This window comes from Lonchura striata, chromosome 35 (genome assembly GCF_050655825.1).
Source record: "Lonchura striata isolate lonStrDom1 chromosome 35, ASM5065582v1, whole genome shotgun sequence".
Lineage (NCBI taxonomy): Eukaryota > Metazoa > Chordata > Aves > Passeriformes > Estrildidae > Lonchura > Lonchura striata.
The window spans coordinates 3,253,973-3,274,176 of NC_140737.1; the positions used below are offsets into that span (position 1 = coordinate 3,253,973).

At 49.5% G+C, this 20,204-nt stretch overlaps 1 protein-coding gene and 1 pseudogene across 1 annotated transcript; both read left to right on the forward strand.

The window, feature by feature from the left end:
* Window positions 1–3,043: 3,043 nt before the first annotated feature.
* LOC146764264 (uncharacterized) lies at window positions 3,044–5,206 on the forward strand (annotated as a pseudogene).
* Window positions 5,207–7,307: 2,101 nt separating this feature from the next.
* LOC144247602 (olfactory receptor 14A16-like) lies at window positions 7,308–8,660 on the forward strand. The gene has a single exon (XM_085565309.1). It carries the CDS (start codon window positions 7,327–7,329, stop codon window positions 8,257–8,259), a length of 933 nt encoding a protein of 310 aa, XP_085421435.1. The 5' UTR covers window positions 7,308–7,326; the 3' UTR covers window positions 8,260–8,660.
* Window positions 8,661–20,204: the final 11,544 nt, after the last annotated feature.

The window sequence follows — 20,204 nt, forward strand, 5'->3', positions numbered from 1 at the left end:
TTGATGGTCACAGCAAAAGCCTTGCAACCACCTCTAACAATTCCACAAAACACACCGATTGCTCGAGCTATGGCTTTGCCATCTCATCCAGAAAGGCAAGCCATGCCAGTGTTCAACAAACAGGACTCTTTTCCTAGTGATCAAGCAGAAGTGCATGCATCTTAGGTGAAACATTTGAGCTGAGATCGGCCCATTGTTACTTGTCAGTTGACTTATAACGAAAAGACAATTGCTATTACAAGGATACTTAACACAGGAGCGGATGTTACAGTTATTTCATACATTTTTTGGCCTCAGAAATGGGACTTAGTTGCACCTTTAGGTTCTCTCACAGGCATAGGGGGGAGTTCCCTGTGCATGCAGAGTGACAACGCAATTGTTGTCACAGGTCCGAGAAAAAAGACAGCAGTTATCCGTCCTTTCATCGTGCAAAAGCCCATCACAGTATGGGGAAGAGACCTTTTGGCACAATGGGGACTGAAATGAGAATTAGATTTTTAACAGGGGTCACTGTGGCACTCGCCACTTTAAAACTAGCCTAGAAAACAAATGATCCTGTTTAGGTAGATCAGTGGCCCCTAGAGCAAAAAAAATTGAGTGCATTAAAAAAGTTAGTCCAAGAACAGCTACAGAAGGGACACATCAAACCAACAAACAGCCCATGGAATTCCCCAGTGTTTGTCATTCACAAGAAAACTTCAGAGTCTTGGAGACTGCTTCATGATCTCAAGAAAATCAACGAAGTCATCGAGGACATGGGGCCACTGCAGCTTAGGCTTCCATCTCTCTCGATGATCCCAAGGGACTGGTCGCTTGTGATCATTGATCTCAAGGACTGTTTTTTCAGCATTCCACTTCATCCAGATGATGCTCCACGCTTTGCATTTTCTGTCCCAAGCATCAACAGAGAAGAACCTTTGCAGAGATACCACTGGACGGTTCTTCCTCAGAGACTCAAAAACTCTCCAAGCATTTACCAATGGTATGTGGCCCAAGCTTTACACCCAGCACGAGAGAAACATCCAAAAGCAAAAATTATCCATTATATAGATGATTTGCTCATTGCAGCACCAACAAAACAGGAGGTGCAAGAAGTTCGTGACTGTGTGATTGCGCAGGTGCAAAAAGCAAGACTGGAAATTAGTACACCAAAAATACAAGAAATTACACCTTAAAAATACCTGGAGTGGAAAATCACGAAAGAAACAATAAGGCCACAGAAACTGGAAATCAACACAAAAGTCACCAATCTCCAAGATTTGCAACAGCTTTTGGGGGAGATCAACTAGATGAGACCGATCCTGAGAATCACCAATGATGACATCTCGTCGTTGCTCGATCTTTTGAGAGGGGACAATAACATCAAATCTCCCAGAACTCTGACGCCTGAAGCAAAAAAGGATCTTGAAAAGATCACAGACATAATTCAGCAGAGACAAACACATCGCTTTGTAGAATCATTGCCTTTTCATTTAGCAGTGTTGGGGGAAACAGCACAATTATATAAGTTAATTTTCCAATAAGATTTGTCTCAAATAGACCCTCTTTTGTTGATAGAGTGGGTTTTCTTAGCTTACAGGCCCTCAAAAACAATTCTTACAGATCTAGAAATGGTAGCACAGATTATCATTAAAGCGAGAACCAGGTTGTTAACAATGTCAGGCAGAGATTTCTCAGTTATTCATGTTCCTTTGAAAAAAGTATATTTTGAATGGGCGATGCAGAAATCACAAGATTTTGCAATTGCTCTGTTAGGTTATCCAAGAATTTGTACTGTTCATTTTCCAGCTCACAGGATGCTGAATGCGAAAGTAAGTCTCAGAGAAAAGCCAAAAATAAGCCAAGAACCAGTGGAAGGGGTGACAATGTTCACCAATGGTTCAAGAAAAACTCACAAATCAGTAGTTACATGGCAAAATTCAAAAACAGGAGAGTGGGAATCAGACATAAAAATGGTACAGAGTTCACCACAAATTGTAGAATTACCAGCAGTTGTCAGGGTTTTTCAATTGTTTCAGGAACCTCTCAATCTGGTCACAGATTCAGCATATGTTGCAAATGTGGTCAAACGGTTAGAAGGATCACTTTTGAAACACACTGACAATGAAATTTTATATTCATATCTGTCATGCATGAAAACAATTTTAGAAAATAGAGAACACAAATATTTTGTTACACATATCAGGGCACACTCATCACTCCCAGAGTTCTTAGCACAGGGAAATACTCAAGCAAACAAACTCACAATGATAATATCTCAGACATTGCCGGATATTTTTGAGCAGGCAAAATTGAGCCATGCATTTTTCCATCAAAATGCACAGGCATTGATGGAATCCTTTCGCCTCTCCAAAAGTCAGGCGAGGAAGATCATCAATGCTTGTCCAGACTGTCAGCTTGTGCAGCCTCCTGCGTCTACAGGAGCTGTCAATCCAAGGGGATTGCAGAGTCTTCAGCTCTGGCAGGCTGATGTCACAAAATACCCATCTTTTGGGAGGCTCAAAAATATCCATGTCTCAGTTGACACATTTTCAGGGGCAATTTTTGCATCATTACATACAGGGGAAACCGCAGAACATGCCTGCAGACACTTTTTGCAAGCTTTTGCATCACTCGGGGTGCCACAAGAAATAAAAACAAATAATGGTCCGACTTATACAAATAAAGTACTTAACAAATTTTTAAAAAAATAAGAAGTAAAACACATTTTTAGTATTCCTTATTCTCCCTCAAGTCAAGCAATCATTGAAAGAACACATCACACCCTGAAATCCCTTTTAGATAAACAGAAAAGGGGAGAGGCAAGCTCAACACCTTATATGCGGCTAAACAAAGCTCTATATGTATTAAATTTTTTAAATAGTTCTTTCTCAAAGCCCACACCACCAATTGTTAGGCATTTTACAAACAGTACACAAGCAAAGTTAAGAGAAAATCCTTTAGTTTTAATCAGAAATCCAGAATCAGGACAAATTAAAAGTCCATTTACATTAATAACTTAGGGCAAGGGTTTCGCTTGTGTTTCCACAGAGCGAGGACCGAAATGGGTGTCAGCGAGGCACGTGAAACCTTTTCAAATACAAAAGCAGGTAAATGCAGACCCGAGGAGCAAAGAAGAGAACACGCAGACAGAGGCAGACAAAGACGCTGCAAACGTCTCGTCAGACAACAATTAATTATTCAGAGACTTAGGGTTTTTCGAGGAAATTAAGTGTCATTTGAATATTGCTGCATTGCAGGGTTTTTCACAAAGGTTGGGGACATAGACATAGAGTTTAGACAAGTAGTATTCATGTGTCTCATTCTCTTGTCCGTTACTTTAGACAATGAGACAGACTTTCCCATGAAACAACCAAGGGAAAATGTGTGGGAAACTTTGGCAAAGGCAGCGGGTCTAAACAATATTTGTCTAACTCATTCAAAGCCAGGGAAACCATTTTCAACATGTTTGGTAAGTGTGCCAGTGAAGGAGTAGCCAATTCCAAAAAATATCCCTCTAAAGGTTTTAAAAACCTTTTCAGATCCTATAGAAGGGTGGCATGTTTAGACACCATACCTTCCTGTGGCTCACCTAGAACCTCCAGAGCTAGATATTTTTAGGTCAACAAAAATGAAATATTACATCAAATTTAATCCAGTGGGAGTGGCAAAGACAGATAATCATACAATAGATGTCACTCCAAATCAATCTTTTTATAAAAATGCATCATCTTGGTGCAATTACACCAAGGTGACAAGCAAAGCATCCCTTCAACACCCAGTCACTTTACCGAAGGGAGTGTTTTTGATTTGCAGAGACAAAGTTTAGCCTACTATCCCTACAAAAATCAAGGGCAGTCCATACAACATTAGGGAACTCTCATTAATTGCACCTGATTTAAAAACTTTAAAGGAGCAGACATGCAAAGAAAAAAGATCCCTTAATCAATATAGTCCAAATTGTGATGATGATGTTTATACCTAAGACAAGGCTCGGAGAATTGCAGTTGCAATCTTCTCGCCCCAAACAGCATCGGGGGTGGCCTTGACACAATTGGACCACATAGCTTGCTGGCTGAGCAAACACAGTCGTGCCATTTCGTCTGCACTGAGTGACATGTTAACAGACATCAGCAGTGCAAGACAGGCAGTGCTTCAAAACAGAGCGGCAATTGATTATTTGCTGCTGTCACATGGGCACAGATGTAAAGAATTTAAGGAGATGTGCTGCATGAACTTGTCAGATCATTCAAAATCCATTCATGAAAATATAAAACAAATAAAAAATAATATCACCAAGCTGAAAAAAGTAACAGGGTCCTAGTGGGATAATTTCTTTAACCTTTCTGATCTCTCACCAATGTGGAAAGAAATTTTAAAAGTAATATCATATATTCTTATAAGGCTTATAGTTCTTCTGCTTGTCATGCCATGCATTTTCATGTGTATTCGAAGGGCCTTGAACAAAGTGGCAAAGCAAATATTTTTAGTTCAAACAGGGAGGGGAGATGTGGGAACTCAAAATGCCTCTCAGACATTTTTAGAGGTTCCAAGCCGTAGTCAGACGCAGTCTGGACCCCAGCAGGCAGCTGGATTTAGCTGTGATTTCGAGTTTGAACCATGGAATGAATTACCAACTTTGAAGGTAGAACAAGCAGTCACAAAGTGCTAAATAGTATAGTAAATATAGTCACAAAATAGAGAGAAATATTTTTTAGTAGTGTACAGGGGGGTTTTAGTACATATACAGGGGGGTTTTTACTTTGTACATAGGGGTCAGAAGTTCTAAGATGGAAGAAAGTGGGCTAAACCCATCCTTCTTCTTTCTTCTTCCTTACCTCCATGTTCTTGATAATGTTGGCACTCATAGATTAGTTTAGAATAGAAAAACACTTAGTAACATAAATAATAAGTATTGAAGAATAATTATAAACATGTTATACGTAATATATCTTATAAAAGATAGCAACAGCCCTAGGCGGAGAGAGAAGAGAAGAAGACACCAGTCAAGGCGTCAAGAGTATGTGCCTCTCTACCTGGGCCACTGACCAAAGAGCCGCAGCCTGAAAACTTAATCTGTTAGATAACTAGCAATAAAACATCTTGAGACCAAACAAGAAGAAACTGTGGAGTTTTCCTTTGAAAACACGGGTTAAAGAAGAAGCTCTACCACCACACGAGAACCCCAGCCAAACCCAAAGTTCCCACACAGCAGGGCTGGGGCACTGCCTGCAGCCAGCGCGGGCACAGCACAGAGGCACAGAGAGCTTCAATCAGTCAGGGCTGGGAAGGGGCTGAGAAGTGCCTGGGGCAGAATCACTGCCAGCCCTTGGCACAGGAACCTCTGGCTGCAGGACAATGCAGCTGCAGCTCCTGGAGAGATCTCCTAAAGCTGGAACATGCCAATGCCCACAGACCCTGTGAGTGCATTCTCTGCTCATCTCCTGTGCAGAGCAGCCAGGGGTGCCCAGGGCTGTCCTGCAGAGCAGGGTCCTGCAGCCCAGGGCGCTGTGCTGGGCCAGGGACTCTGCTGCCTGCCAGGGACAGCTCTCAGCCGGCCCTGGAGCTGCTCCCAGCGCTGGCCAGGAGCTGTGGGGGGAAGGAGCTACCCTGAGCAGGGCAGGTGCTGCTGCTGAGAGGGGCTGGGTGGGGCAGGGCTGCTCCCAGCTCCAGACCAGCCTGGGCACAGCTCCGCAGGACACTTCCCAAACAAGGTAAGCCTGGGATTGCTGTAAAGGTCAGGAGCTTTCCTGAGAGTGTTTTCAATTTCCTGCTTGGAGCAGGATGACAATGTTGGGGTGGTGACAAAAAAATTTTTGCTTTTTATACATTTTTCATATACTCGTAGCTCTGTAAATTACTATTTTAGGATTATAAAACTATAATCCTTACTAAACTCCATTAAACTCTTAATTAGCTTTATCAAACTACTATGATGTTCTTATATAACTCTAATCTTTGCTGACACTAGTATGTTTCCTACCTTTCTCTTAGATTTTAGTACAATAAACTGACTGTCAAAATATATTCCTGAAATACTGCATAGTCTTATTATCAGGAAGAGGGCCTACAAGAAGCATATTTTGGTTTTGACCAGAATGTGAACAGTCATAACTAAAACTGGGGCAAAGAAATCCTTGGACCTACTGCAATGTGTTGAGGCAGGGGTGTGTAACTGGGGCAACTGAATCTCCTGCTGGACGTTCCTGTTAAATATCCTAATTAATCAACCTTTATGAATTGTTGAAATCAGGGTCTGGGTGTGCCCCATCCCCACTGGGACACCTGGAAGATTCCAAGAAAGGTCTGGTTTTTACTTTACTGTTTTAACACTGTTGCAAGGGGATTTTTTTCTCTTTTGATTATAGACAATAGGGGGATGAGAGAAGCAGAACAGAAATTGTAGTCCCAAAATCACAGAACATTCTAAGTTGAAAGGGACACACGGGATCATCAAAGGAATGTTTGAACATTTACAGAGACTCCAGAACTGTGACTTTGGCTGGTCAGTCTCTCTGCTGGGAGCCTCCCAAAGGGCCTTCAGCCACTCCTCAGCCCTGGGCAGCAGCAGCATCACCTCTGCAGGGCCCAGCAGGGCTCTCCTGAGCTGCCCTTGCCCAGCTGCACACAGAGCCTGCCCCAGCCAGGGCCCTGCACACAGGCAGGTTTCTGTAGGGCCGGGCCGAGGGCACACAGGGTGGGATGGGCTCTGTGAGCGCTGGCAGGGACAAGGCACCTCTCAGGAGGGGATGTCCAGGCCCAGGGAGATGCTCAGGGAAGCAGAGGGGGCTGAGCAGAGCAGTGCTGGGGTAACAAGCACATCCAGCCCGTCACCTTCCCTCAGCCACAGGGAATCCTTGGCCTCTCACATCTCTCAGTGGCAAACTCTGAGTGCAGCAGGAATGCTGGGGATTTCTGACCTCAGAGTGCCAGCAATGATGTGTGGGTAAGAAAATAATGGCAAAAATTCTTTCCTGCTCTCCATGTCCTTTAGAAGTGTGAGTGCAGATGGTACCGAGCCTTTCTGCAGTAGGAGTGATTCCCCTGACAAATCTTGAATATCCAGCCTAGTCCCTCTGCCACATGGCCACAAACCCAGGGCAGTGGGGCAGGGATGGTTCCTCGAGAGGCCCCCCATACAGGCCTGTCTGCTCCTGGCACACTCAGCCAGCACAACTGGAGCTCAAGCAGGGACCTGGGTGAAGGTTTTCCCAGAGCAGGAACAAGGGTGGGTGAGTCCCAGCAGGACAGTCTGCAGGGAATGGCCCAGGTTTGGCTCCAAGCAGCCTCTCCTGACTTGTCCCTGTCCTTTCTCCATGAACAGGTGCCCATGTGCAGCCACAGCAAATGTCCAACAGCAGCTCCATCAGCCACTTCCTCCTGCTGCCACTGGCAGACACGCGGCAGCTGCAGCTCCTGCACTTCTGCCTCTTCCTGGGCATCTCCCTGGCTGCCCTCCTGGGCAACGGCCTCATCATCAGCACCGTAGCCTGCGGCCACCACCTGCACACGCCCATGTTCTTCTTCCTGCTCAACCTGGCCCTCAGCGACCTGGGCTCCATCTGCACCACTGTCCCCAAAGCCATGCACAATTCCCTCTGGAACACCACCACCATCTCCTACAACGGATGTGCTGCTCAAGTCTTTCTGATATTCTTCTTCCTTGGATCAGAGTATTTCCTCCTGACCATCATGTGCTACGCCCGCTACGTGTCCATCTGCAAACCCCTGCACTACGGGACCCTCCTGGGCAGCAGAGCTTGTGCCCACATGGCAGCAGCTGCCTGGGCCAGTGCCTTTCTCAATGCTCTGCTGCACACGGCCAATACATTTTCCCTATTCCTGTGCCATGGCAATGCCCTGGGCCAGTTCTTCTGTGATATCCCACAGATCCTCAAGCTCTTCTGCTCCAATTCCCACCTCAAGGAACTTGGGCTCATTGCTGTTACTGCATGTTTGCTTTTCGGATGTTTTGTGTTCATTGTTTTCTCCTATGTGCAGATCTTCAGGGCTGTGCTGAGGATCCCCTCTGAGCAGGGACGGCACAAAGCCTTTTCCACCTGCCTCCCTCACCTGGCCGTGGTCTCTCTGTTCCTCAGCACTGGCATATTTGCTCACCTGAAGCCCCCCTCCATCTCTTCCCCATCTCTGGATCTGTCCCTGTCAGTTCTGTACTCGGTGGTGCCTCCAGTCCTGAACCCCCTCATCTACAGCCTGAGGAACCAGGAGCTCAAGGCTGCAGTGAGGAGACTGGTGACTGGATGCTTTCAGGAACATTAAACTGCTGTCCAATTTCTGCCATCACTTGTAATAAAAGTAATCTTTGATAATTTTTTATGGTTTGGTTATGGATTGTTTTACCCTTTGTTTTACTTTTTTCATATTGTCCACAATAAATGTCATTGTTTGTGCCATTTTTAATTTTTAGTAGTTTTCAAGGAACTAGAGGATCTTCCAGGAAAGATTTCTGCAAAGATGTCATTTTGTTGCCTTCTCTGGAGCTGCAGCAGCAATGTCTGTGTGCAGAGCTGGGGCAGATCAGGGCTGGCTCAGCAGCTCTGGTCCTGCTGGCCACACCATTCCTGATCCAAGCCAGGAGCCATTGGCCTTCTTGGCCACCTGGGCACACTGCTGGCTCATGTCCAGCCTGCTGTCCATCAGTCCCTGCAGGTCCCTTTCTGCCTGGCTGCTGTCCAGCCCCTCTCTCCCCAGCCTGTAGCACTGCAGGGGTTGTTGTGGCCAAAGTGCAGGACTCGGCACTTGGACTTGTTAAACCTCACCTTGTTGGTTTTGGGCCCTGGATCCAGCCTGTCCAGGGCCCTGTGTAGAGCCTACCTACCCTCCAGCAGATCAATACTCGCAGCAAACTTGGTGTCACCTTGATTCCATGAGGCCCAGAGTGTCCCAATGGTGTCCATGATTCCATGAGGCCTCCCAGTGTCACAATGTCCCTTTGGTTCCATGGGACCCCTTGATGTCACAAAGTCCCTTGGATCCTTGGGCCTCACAGTGTCACCAGGATAAAATCCCAGTTCTCTCAGCCGCTTCTCACAGGACTTGTGCTGCAGACCCCTCACCAGCCTTGCTGCCCTTCTCTGGACACATTCCAGCCTGTTGGGGGGTGCCGCGGGAGACAAGACTCATGCTATCATGATCATCAAGTCTCAGTTTATTGTGACAGATTACACAGTTTATATATGTTCGTTAATTAGCTCATACATATTGCAAAAGCCGAGCTCATGATTGGTTGCTATGTGACTTGTGCTACTATCTTGCTCTACTGTCCTTGTAGTTAGTACTTCTTTGTTCCTCTTTATCTTTTATACATACCAAGCAGTTTCAATCATCCTGATTTCTGCACACCACCTGCTTTCAGGGTCATGGAGACCTTACAGCAGTCACGTAGCCCTTCATACTTTGACTAATTTTACAGTTTCATGTCCCTTGCTATTTAACTATTCTTCTGCCAAGCTCTCTACACCAGCCCTCCAGGTCCTTCCAAAACTGGGGGCCCAGAACTGGACACAGCACTCGAGGTGCTGCCCAACCAGTGCCAAACACAGGGGAAGAATCAGTGCCCTGCTCCTGCTGGCCACACCATTCCTGATCCATAGGAGTGCCAGGGTATGAAAGACGGAAATGTGGCGAGGGGGTGGGGACAAAAGAGTGATTGAATGTCAGTCACCAAGAGTCTTGATTCTCATATATGTTTAGACTGCATTAGAAGGTGCTGGGGATCAATATCAATTGGACATTGATTATATCAATCGATAAACAAGAAAAGAAAGCAGGACAAAACCATTATCACTTCATTGTTTTCAATGTACATTATCTTTGAATACACTTCTGAAATCTGTCTTATTAGCCACAGAAGAGTTGACAACTTCAATTATTCCCAGGTGATTTTCTTGTTTGGGCGTTTTAAACAAATGTATATGAGCTTTCCCCTTTGAAATCCTGAACTGAAGAGCTCAAGAAAGAAGAGGACTCTGGAGCAGTAAAATCCGTCAGCTACCTCCAAGGGGCTGAGGATCCATCCCCATCAGAGCAGCAATGAGCAGAAATGGACACAGCTTTGTGGCTGCCCCAGCTCTGGGATGGGCCCTGGGCCTGGAGCAGGAGCAGCTCTGGAGGGCCCCAGGGCCGGGGCTCTTGTGCTGGCCTGGGCAGATGGGATGGCAGGAGGGGCTGCAGAGCTCTCAGCACCTCAGGCAGAGGGGAGCAGGGCAGCCAGGGAGCTCCTTTGGCCTTGGCCAAGCCCCTTCCCCCATGGTGGGGCTGAGTCCTGGCTGAGCTGCAGCTGCTGCTGTGCCCTTGGCAGGGGCTGAGGCCGTGGGGCAGTGCCCAGAGCAGCCTGGGCTGAGCAGAGCTGTGGGGCCAGAGCCGGCTGGGCTGTGCTGGGGAGAGGCCCTTGGTGCTGCCCAGAGCTCAGGGCAGCTGGCAGAGCTGGCAGGGAGCTGGGCTGGGCTGGGAGAGCCTGGCACAGAAACCATCAGTGTCCATCTCAGCCTGGCTGAGCGGGCAGGGGCAGGACTCAGCCCAGGCCTTGTGGGGCAGGGCCAGCGCCTGGGCAGGCATTGAAAACAGGCAAGAGCCCGAGAGAGGAGGCTGCTCTGTGCCCTTGGGGCATGGACAGAGCAGGGAGGGGCCCAGGACATTTGTCAGCGCCAGCCTCTGTCTGTGCCAGCCCTGGGCAGCCCTGGCTGCTGAGCCCAGCTCTGCCCTGGGCTGAGTTTGGCTGTGGCCCAGCTCCATCCTCCTGCGGGGCTCAGGGCCTGTTCCCGGCCATGGCCAGCCCTGGCCGCCTCTCTGCTGGCCCCGAGGCCGGCAGAGCCCGGGCAGGGCTGTCTGTGCAGCCCCACAGGTGCCACGGGCTCGGCAGGAGCTGGCAGAGGCTGCCCAGCAGGGAGGCCATGGGGCACAGAGCCCCAAGGCTGCCCAGGGCCCCACGGCACAGGGGCCGTTCCCAGCCCCAATGCTCCTGTCCTGGGCTGGGCTGCACAGGGGCTGTGGCACCATGGCTGGGCCAGCACAGGGCCACCGAGGGGCCACGCAGCCGCTGCCGGGGCTGGCAGCAAGGCCGGGCACAGACAAGGAATTGCTGAGCATGGCCTGCGCTGGCCAGGGCTGCCTGTGCCCAAGGCAGAGCTCAGCTGCCCTTGGGGGCTGCAGGAACACTCAGGAGCCCAAAGAGCCCCCATGGCTCTGCTGGAGACCAAGGCTGGAGCAGGGAAATGCAGGGATGCTGTGCCATGGGGAGAGCATGGAATTCCAGCACACACCTCAGCTCTCTGATGGTCCCGGCACCATGCTGGGTCCTGTTCCAGACTGGAGCAGAGCAGATGTTGATGACACAGGAGCCCTGCGGGGCTGGCAGGGACCTGCAGCTTGCAAGGTGCTCTGCTCTCCCTCAGCTCCTCTCTGAGAGATCCAGTCCCAGCTCAGCACCTCAGGGCACAGGTGGCATTGCCTGGTAATGGGCACACAGCTGATGTTGATGTCTGCCTGGAAAGGGGCACCAGTTTTAATACCTTCCTGTTTCCTAATATACAGACATGTTTTTATTATCCAGGTTACTTGAGTACTTTTAAGAAATGGCAACGTTTTCCCTCTAGGAACAGTAATTTCCTGGAAGTGTACTGATGGCAGGAGGAGAAATACTGATCTTCGCATCTACTTGAGTCACCAAGATTCAGTTTATTCTTTCCTGTCCCTCTTCCTTCAGTTTCCACTTCTCCTTTTAAAAATGGCCTTGTCTAAGAACATCTCTTCACTAGAGCAGCTGCATCTATGTCCTTCCTGTTACTCCCAGATTTATTCCTCCAGATGCTTTCTGGTCATTCAAGTGCCTCTCCACTGACTGGTCTCATGCTTTGAGCTTCAGGGACTTCTCAAATTTTTCTGAAGTTAAAATAAATATATAATTATTCAATGCCTTACTTATATTTATACCTATTACATAATTACATTTTCTTATGTCTTTGTCTAAAACTGTTCCTGTATGAAAATCCCTTGGGGATGGGGGACATGTCAAATGCTGCTGGGACATCACAGAGAGCTGAGGGGAGAGCTGTGATGGTTATTAAATTGTTCAAATGTGGAACTTGTGTTTGTTGGCAAGAAACCTTTCTGTGCTTCTGAGTGCCACCAGTCCCTGAGCCCAAAGGACACAAACCTGATGAGTTGTGGTTTCCACTGCAGGAGCACTTGGACCTTGGCTCTGCACAGGAGAGCTCTTCATCCGCTTTCCCTCTTTTCCTCCCTCTGGGCATGGAGGGAGCTCCTGTCTTCAGCCTGTAACTCGTGTGTGCAAAGAGCAAATCTGGGCAGAATTGGGGCAGGGAGGGTTTGGGGGGGACTTTGGGATCTGTGCTGGGCACAGAAGGTGTTTTCCATTGCTCTGAGACTGTCTGCTGTGCACAGTGGATTTAATAGCCAGCAGAGGAATGACTTTTGCATTTGATGGAGCTGTGCCTTCCCTTGGCTTTGCTGGCTGGCAATAAATGAACATCCCTCTGTGTCTGGGGCAGCTCCTTCTCCAAGGAAAGCAGGTGGGAGTTGGAGCCCAGGAGCTGAAACCTGAAGGTGCAGCCTGGGCTGGAGGGAGCTCAGATTTGCACAAGGCTGCTCTGAGTGCCAGGGCTTGGATGGGGGAAATGCTGGGGTGGGGGTAGGGACAGAGTCTGATGGATTGTCATCCACAAAGGGTCTTGATTTTCATATCTATTCCAACTGCATAAGGAGGTGCTTGCATTCAGTGTCAATTGGAGATTGCACTTATCAATGAATTAACAGGAAAAAATATCTAAAGAGAAGCTAAGAAATCTTTTCTCATGGTCTTTGTAAATATAGTGTATTCACTTTAAATAGGCTCCTGAAATCTGTCTAATCAACCACAAAAGATTTGGAAACTTTAATTATTCCCAGAGGCTTGGCTTAGTTCAAATATTCTGAATGTTAATGAGTCCTGAGGCACTGAATTCCTGAACTGAAGAGCTGAAGGCTGAAGAAGCCTCTGGAGCAGTAAAATTCAGCAGCAGCCTCCAAGTTGCTGAGGATGTCAGCAGCCCCCACTGAGGCCATCCCTGCCCAGAGACCCTGGGGGAATGGGCAGACAAGGAGAGCGTCCCTGGGGCTGGGGCAGCAGAACTCAGAGGCACCAGCAGCTCCAGGTGGGAAATGGAGTGTGGGATGGGGCTGTGAAAGCCCTGCCTGGGCTGTGCCAAGCAGGACACACAAGCCTTGACCCCCATGCACTAAAAAACTCTCTCAAGGAGACATTTGAAAGGAATGACAATAATCTGTATCCTCTGAGTTGGATGCACTGAAGCAATACTATCAAGAGTTTCTCAGGAGCTCTAAGCAACAAAACAGCCTTTACTGGGAAATCTAGAAAATCAGTGAAACTTTGGCAAACGTTTTAATACGGCATTCAATCAACAAAAAAAACTTCTCAAAGCATTATGATGGCCCATTCAACTTCACAAACTCTGAGCCTGTTCAATTTTAAGTTAATCAATATTTGCAAGAGTACAGAAATAGAAGAGGTAGATACAGAAAGAGAGAAAAAATAAGATACAGAGAAGCACACACTCAGCTACCAACTCCTGGATTCCAGTGGTGTTCAGATGGAAATTCCAAGAGCAGGTAGGGTCAAGATGTGTGCTTGCCTTGCGGTCAGCCTTAAATAACCCTTGGTGTTCCTGGGCCCTTCCCCCAGGTGGGACTTGGGGTCATTTGGTCACTCAGGAGCTGGGCTGGGGCTCCAGAGGTGGCTGTGGAACATTGCCTGTGCTGTGCCAGGGACTGGCAGACACTGCTGGGCTGGGATAGAGGCTCTGGGGGGATTGGGGTTCCAGGGCAGGGCAGTGCTGGGGTTCCAGGGCAGGGCAAGGCTGATCCCGTCCCTTCCTCCCCTACACATGAAATGTTTCCAGCCAACAATCTCCTCCAGTCTGTCACAACAGTCAACATTGGAGGTGAAATACCAATATGGCCATTGGCACCTGCAGGAGAAGGACAGTTCTATTCCATAGGAAGGAAAGCACAGAGCCCCACTGTTTGGAAGGCAGGTGAGAGTCTCATTAGGCCAAGGCCAGGCAGACTTGTCAGGAGTGGCAGATTTTGTCTGGTGGCAATCTTTGGAGATAGGGAATTTTGGAGACAATCTCAATTTTGGCCATGAGCACCTGGAGAAGCAGGACAGTTCTTTCCCAAAGGAAGGAAAGCTTGGATCCTTCCCCCGTATTTTGGAAGCAGATAAGCAGTGACCCTTACCAAATGACTGCCTGCCAGATTTGTCCTGCCAATATGTCCATGGGAACAATCCCTGGATATAAGGAAATGGATGTGAAACCCCAGTTCTGGCCATGTGTGCCTAGAGAAGAAGGAGAGTTCTTTTCCATAGGAAGAAAAGCCCCGAACCCCAGTGCTTCAATAGCAGATGAGAAGAGACCCTGCAGGTGCCAAGCTGTCAGGCAGCCCCTGGAGGCCAAACCAGCCAGACCTGTTCCATGTTTCCTTGGTTCCTTGGGACCCCACAGTGTCCCAGGGGTCTCCGTGGTTCCCCAGGCCCCACAATGACACGGAACTCCTCTGTTCCATGAGGCCACAATGTCACAATGGACCTTTGGACCCTGGGGTTTGCGATGTCACAATGGTCTCCTTTGGCTCCACAGTATCACAATGGAACACTGATGACACGAGGCCCTGCAGTGTCACAATGGACCTTTGGCTCCCTGCAGCCCTGCAGTGCCACAAAGGCCTCTTGGTTTCATGAGGCCCCACAGTGTCACAATGGTCCCCTTGGTTCTGTGGGGACCTCCAGGTTCACAATGGTCTCACTGGTGCCATGAGACCTCACAGAATTGTAGCATAATATCCCCATCATGGTGATAATTAGCATTGACTCCGTGATTCCAGAAGGCTGATCAATTGCTTTATTATACTATACTATACTATACTATACTATACTATACTATACTATACTATACTTATTCAGAAAAACTCATCGTGCTTACAGACAGTCCGATGCACTCAGACCAGTTTGGTCATTGAATGCAAACAACAGCACCACTGGCCATTTAAGAAATCACCTTTTGGCAAACAAATCTCCATAACACATTCCAATGTTCGCAACAGCAGGTGCAGCAAGTAAAGATAAGAATTGTTTCTCATTCTTTTCTCTGATCTTCTCACAGCCTTCCCCAAGATGATGCCTGGGAAAGTTGTGCCTGCAGCTCTGTGGCCAGAGAGTTGCAGCCACATCGCAGTTTCACAATGATTTGCTTATTCCAGGGGGCCTCATAGTGTCCCAATGGTTTCAATGATCCCATGAGTCTCCTCAGTGTCACCATGGTCTCCTTGGTTCCATGGTGCCCCACAGTGTCACAATGGCCCCTTGGTTCCATGAGGCTGTGAAGTCTCTTAATGGTGTCTCCATGATTCCATGAGGCCTTCCAATGTCACAATGGACCTTTGGCTCCCTTGGGTCTCACCATGTCACAATGGTCCCTTGGTCCCATGACACCCCAAAGAGTCATAATGGTCTCCACGGTTCCCTGAGGCCCTGTGGTGTCACAATGGACCCTTGGTTTGATGGAGCCTCTCAGTGTCACAATGATCCTGACATTCCCTGGAGTCACACAGTGTCACTACAGTCCTCTTGGTTCCATGAGGCCCAGAAATGTCACAGTGCTCTCCAGGATTCCATGAAACCCCACAGTGTCACAATGGTCCCTTGGTCTCAGGGCCCTGCAGTGTGGAGAGTGTGGGAAGGGCTTCAGTTGCAGCTCTGCCCTTGTCACCCACTGGCCCATCCACACCGGGGAGAGGCCCTACGAGTGTCCCCGGTGTGGGAAGAGCTTCTCAGACCGCTCATTCTTTGCCTGGCACCAACGGAGGCACCAGTAAGGGAAGCCCTACGAGAACCCCACCTGCAGGAAGAGCTTCGTGTGCTGCTCCAGCTCCATCCCCATCAGAGGACCACCCTGGTCAGAGCCCTGGTGACCACATTCTCTGTGATACACAGATGGAAGTGGCTGGTGTTCCTTTTATTTTTGCTCCAGTTATCTTTTATCTTCCTCCATTCAAAACACAGAAAATTGTGGTAAAAATCAGCAAATTCATCAAAGTCATCTAAAGCCTCACATTTTACTTGTGTTTTGGGGAGTCTTGGATTACAGGAGATATCTGTGAGGAAATGGGTGTGTTGAGCGTATTTGGTTTAGTTGTCTTTATTTCTTGGCACTCCAAAGGTGAGAGGGACAGATCTGTCAGCTCAAAACAACTCAGTGCCACTAAAAACTACTGAATCCCACCCCAAAACTACTTGCTTCCACTGCATCTCAGGGTGAAATTAGGTTGCAAGGAGATTGGGCAAAGTGGGATGCAAATCAGGATGGGCATTGGGTGGGGCGGGATGGGTGGGATGGGGTTTGGGAGGTGTGAAATGGGGGAAGTACAGCCTGGGAAGAGGTCTTGATGTCCAGAATGGGTGGGATGAGTTGGGGTTGGCATTGGGGAGGTGGGGTGGGGTCTGGAATAGACAGCCAAAGTTTGGGGATGATTAAGATAGGGGGAACCCGTTACTGAGTGAGTTTTTGAATAGTCTACATTCATGAAGAGATGCTGGGGTATCTCACATTCCTGAAGCAGTTTTGGGGCACTCCAAAACTCTTGGGGGGTTTCCTGAAAGCAGTTCCATGGAGCCCCATGGCCAGGGGTGGTTGCCACAGGCATGAGCTCAGTGCTGTGCCAGAGTCCATTGCCTCGGTGCTGAGAGCAGAGAAATGATGAATGGCCCCAGACATCTCCAGTGTGTTTGTGTGGAGGCCTGTGAGCTTACTGGGGAGAGGGCAACAGCAATGCCCTGGAGAGATGCACCTTAGGCTCTGGGCATTCCTCACAGCTCAGGGTGAGGACAGAAGCTTCCCCCATGGTACTCTGCAGCACTGTGTTAATTTGTCCCAGATCTGTCCTCCAAATTGGCCTGTTGGCCTTTCCTAACCTTTTTACCCTCATATGTTCATGTTCTAGCAAGTTCTCCCTTCCCTGTCTTCTCATTGCTTTATGTCCCCGCCTATCCACCCTGGCATTCCCTATTAGTCCCTTTTCCTGTGTACCACCCCTAAACCCTGACATCCCTGATGCTCTCCTCAACCCCCTCTGTTCCTGTATTTATACCCTAAACCCTCCTTTGTCTTTAACCCCCAGACCCCTTGACCGCCAGATAAACCCTCGCTGGAGCTCCATGCCTGGGCCCTCCCGTGTCCTCACTGCTGAGCAGCTCCGTGTGTGTGTGTGTTTGTGTGTGTGTGTGTGTGCTGGGCTCCCATGGCTCCTACCCGTGAGCACAAAACACTCCCAGGGAAAGTTGTGCCCGCCACCACCACAGACTGACAGTGTCCCTTGGGACCAAGAGGCCTTTGTGACACTGAGGGACCAAGGAGAGCATTGCTGCCCTGCCAGACCTCATGGAACCAAGGATCCACTGTGACACTGCAGGGCCTTGGGGGGCCACGGTGACATAGTGACACTGCAGGGCCCAAGGATCCAAGAAACTTTGTGACACCAAGGGGTCCCATGGAACTAAAGGGACATTGTGACACTGGGAGGCATCATGGAATCATGGAGACCATTGGGACACTCTGGGGCCTCATGGAACCCTGGGGACACCAAGTTGTCTGGGAGTGTTGATCTGCTGGAGGGTAGAAGGGCTCAGCACAGGGCCCTGGACAGGCTGGATCCAGGGCCCAAATCCAACAAGGTGAGGTTTAACAAGTCCAAGTGCCGGGTCCTGCACTTTGGCCACAACAACCCCTGCAGTGCTACAGGCTGGGGAGAGAGGGGCTGGACAGCAGCCAGGCAGAAAGGGACCTGCAGGGACTGATGGACAGCAGACTGGACATGAGCCAGCAGTGTGCCCAGGTGGCCAAGAAGGCCAATGGCTCCTGGCCTGGATCAGGAATGGTGTGGCCAGCAGAAGCAGAGCTGCTGTGCCAGCACTGATCTGCCCCAGCTCTGCACACAGACAATGCTTCTGCAGCTCCAGAGAAGTCAACAAAAGCACATCTCTGCAGAAAACTCTGCTGAGAGATCCTTTAGTTCCTTTAAAGCCACTGAGAGCGCAGCCCCTCATTGACACAGTCTGTGGGCACAAGGAAGGTGGAAAGAAGCAAAATGAGAAATGGCATATGGAATGGCTTTCCTTTGTGGACAAGATTAAGAAATAAAACAAAGAAAAAGAACCTCCAAAATGAAACCAATAAGAAGCATCACAGATTACTTTTATTACAAGTGATGGCAGAAATTGGACAGCAGTTTAATGTTCCTGAAACCTTCCTCTCATCAGTCTCCATAGTGCAGCCTTGAGCTCCTGGTTCCTCAGGCTGTAGATGAGGGGGTTCAGGGCTAGAGGCATCACTGAGTACAGAACTGACAGGGGCAGATCCAGGGATGGGGAGGACATCGAGGGGGGCTTGAGATTGCCAAACGCTGCAGTGCTGAGGAACAGAGAGACCACAGCCAGGTGAGGGAGGCAGGTGGAAAAGGCTTTGTGCTGTCCCTGCTCAGAGGGGATCCTCAGCACAGCCCTGAAGATCTGCACATAGGAGAAAACAATGAACACAAAACATCCGAGTCCTACACACACACTAACAGCAAGAAACCCAAGTTCCCTGAGGGAGGATTTGGAGCAGGAGAGCTTGAGGATCTGGGGGATTTCACAGAATAACTGGCCCAGGACATTGCCATGGCACAGGGGCAGGGAAAATGTATTGGCTGTGTGCAGCAGAGCATTGAGAAAGGCACTGGCCCAGGCAGCTGCTGCCATGTGGGCACAAGCTCTGCTGCCCAGGAGGGTCCCGTAGTGCAGGGGTTTGCAGATGGACATGAAGCAGTCGTAGCACATGATGGTCAGGAGGAAATACTCTGCTGAGATGAAGAACATGAAGAACAAGACCTGAGCAGCACATTCTGTGTAGGAGATGGTGCTGGTGTCCCAGAGGGAATTGTGTATGGCTTTGGGGACAGTGGTGCAGATGGAGCCCAGGTCGCTGAGGGCCAGGTTGAGCAGGAAGAAGAACATGGCCGTGTGCAGGTGGTGGCCACAGGCTACGGCGCTGATGATGAGGCCGTTGCCCAGGCGGGCAGCCAGGGAGATGCCCAGGAAGAGGCAGAAGTGCAGGAGCTGCAGCTGCCGCGTGTCTGCCAGTGCCAGCAGGAGGAAGTGGCTGATGGAGCTGCTGTTGGACATTTGCTGTGGCTGCACATGGGCACCTGTTCATGGAGAAAGGACAGGGACAAGTCAGGAGAGGCTGCTTGGAGCCAAACCTGGGCTATTCCCTGCAGGCTGTCCTGCTGGGACTCACCCACCCTTGTTTCTGCTCTGGGAAAACCTTCACCCAGGTCCCTGCCTGGGCTCCAGTTGTGCTGGCTGAGTGTGCCAGGAGCAGGCAGGGCTGTGTGTGGGGGCACTCAAGGAGCCATCCCTGCCCTGCTGCCCTGGGTTTGTGGCCATGTGGCAGAGGGACAAGGCTGTATATTCAGGATTTGTCAGGGGAATCACTCCTACTGCAGAAGGGTTTGGTAACATCTGCACTACCATGTCTGGAGGACATGGACAGCAGGGAAAATATGTAGGGAATGTTTTTCCTACCCACACACCATTGCTGGCTCTCTGAGGTCAGAAATCCCCAATATTCCTGCTGCACTCAGAGTTTGGCACTGAGAGATGTGAGAGGCAAAGGATTCCCTGTGGCTGAGGGAAGGTGACGGGCTGGATGTGCTTGTTACCCCATCACTGCTCTGCTCAGCCCCCTCTGCTTCCCTGAGCATCTCCCTGGGCCTGGACATCCCCTCCTGAGAGGTGCCTTGTCCCTGCCAGCGCTCACAGAGCCCATCCCACCCTGTGTGCCCTGGGCCCGGCCCTACAGAAACCTGCCTGTGTGCAGGGCCCTGGCTGGGGCAGGCTCTGTGTGCAGCTGGGCAAGGGCAGCTCAGAAGAGCCCTGCTGGGCCCTGCAGAGGTGATGCTGCTGCTGCCCAGGGCTGAGGAGTGGCTGAAGGCCCTTTGGGAGGCTCCCAGCAGAGACACTGACCAGCCAAAGTCACAGTTCTGGAGTGTCTGTAAATGTTCAAACATTCCTTTGATGATCTTGTGTGTCCCTTTCAACCCAGAATGTTCTGTCATTCTGGGATTACAATTCCTGTTCTGCTTCTCTCAAC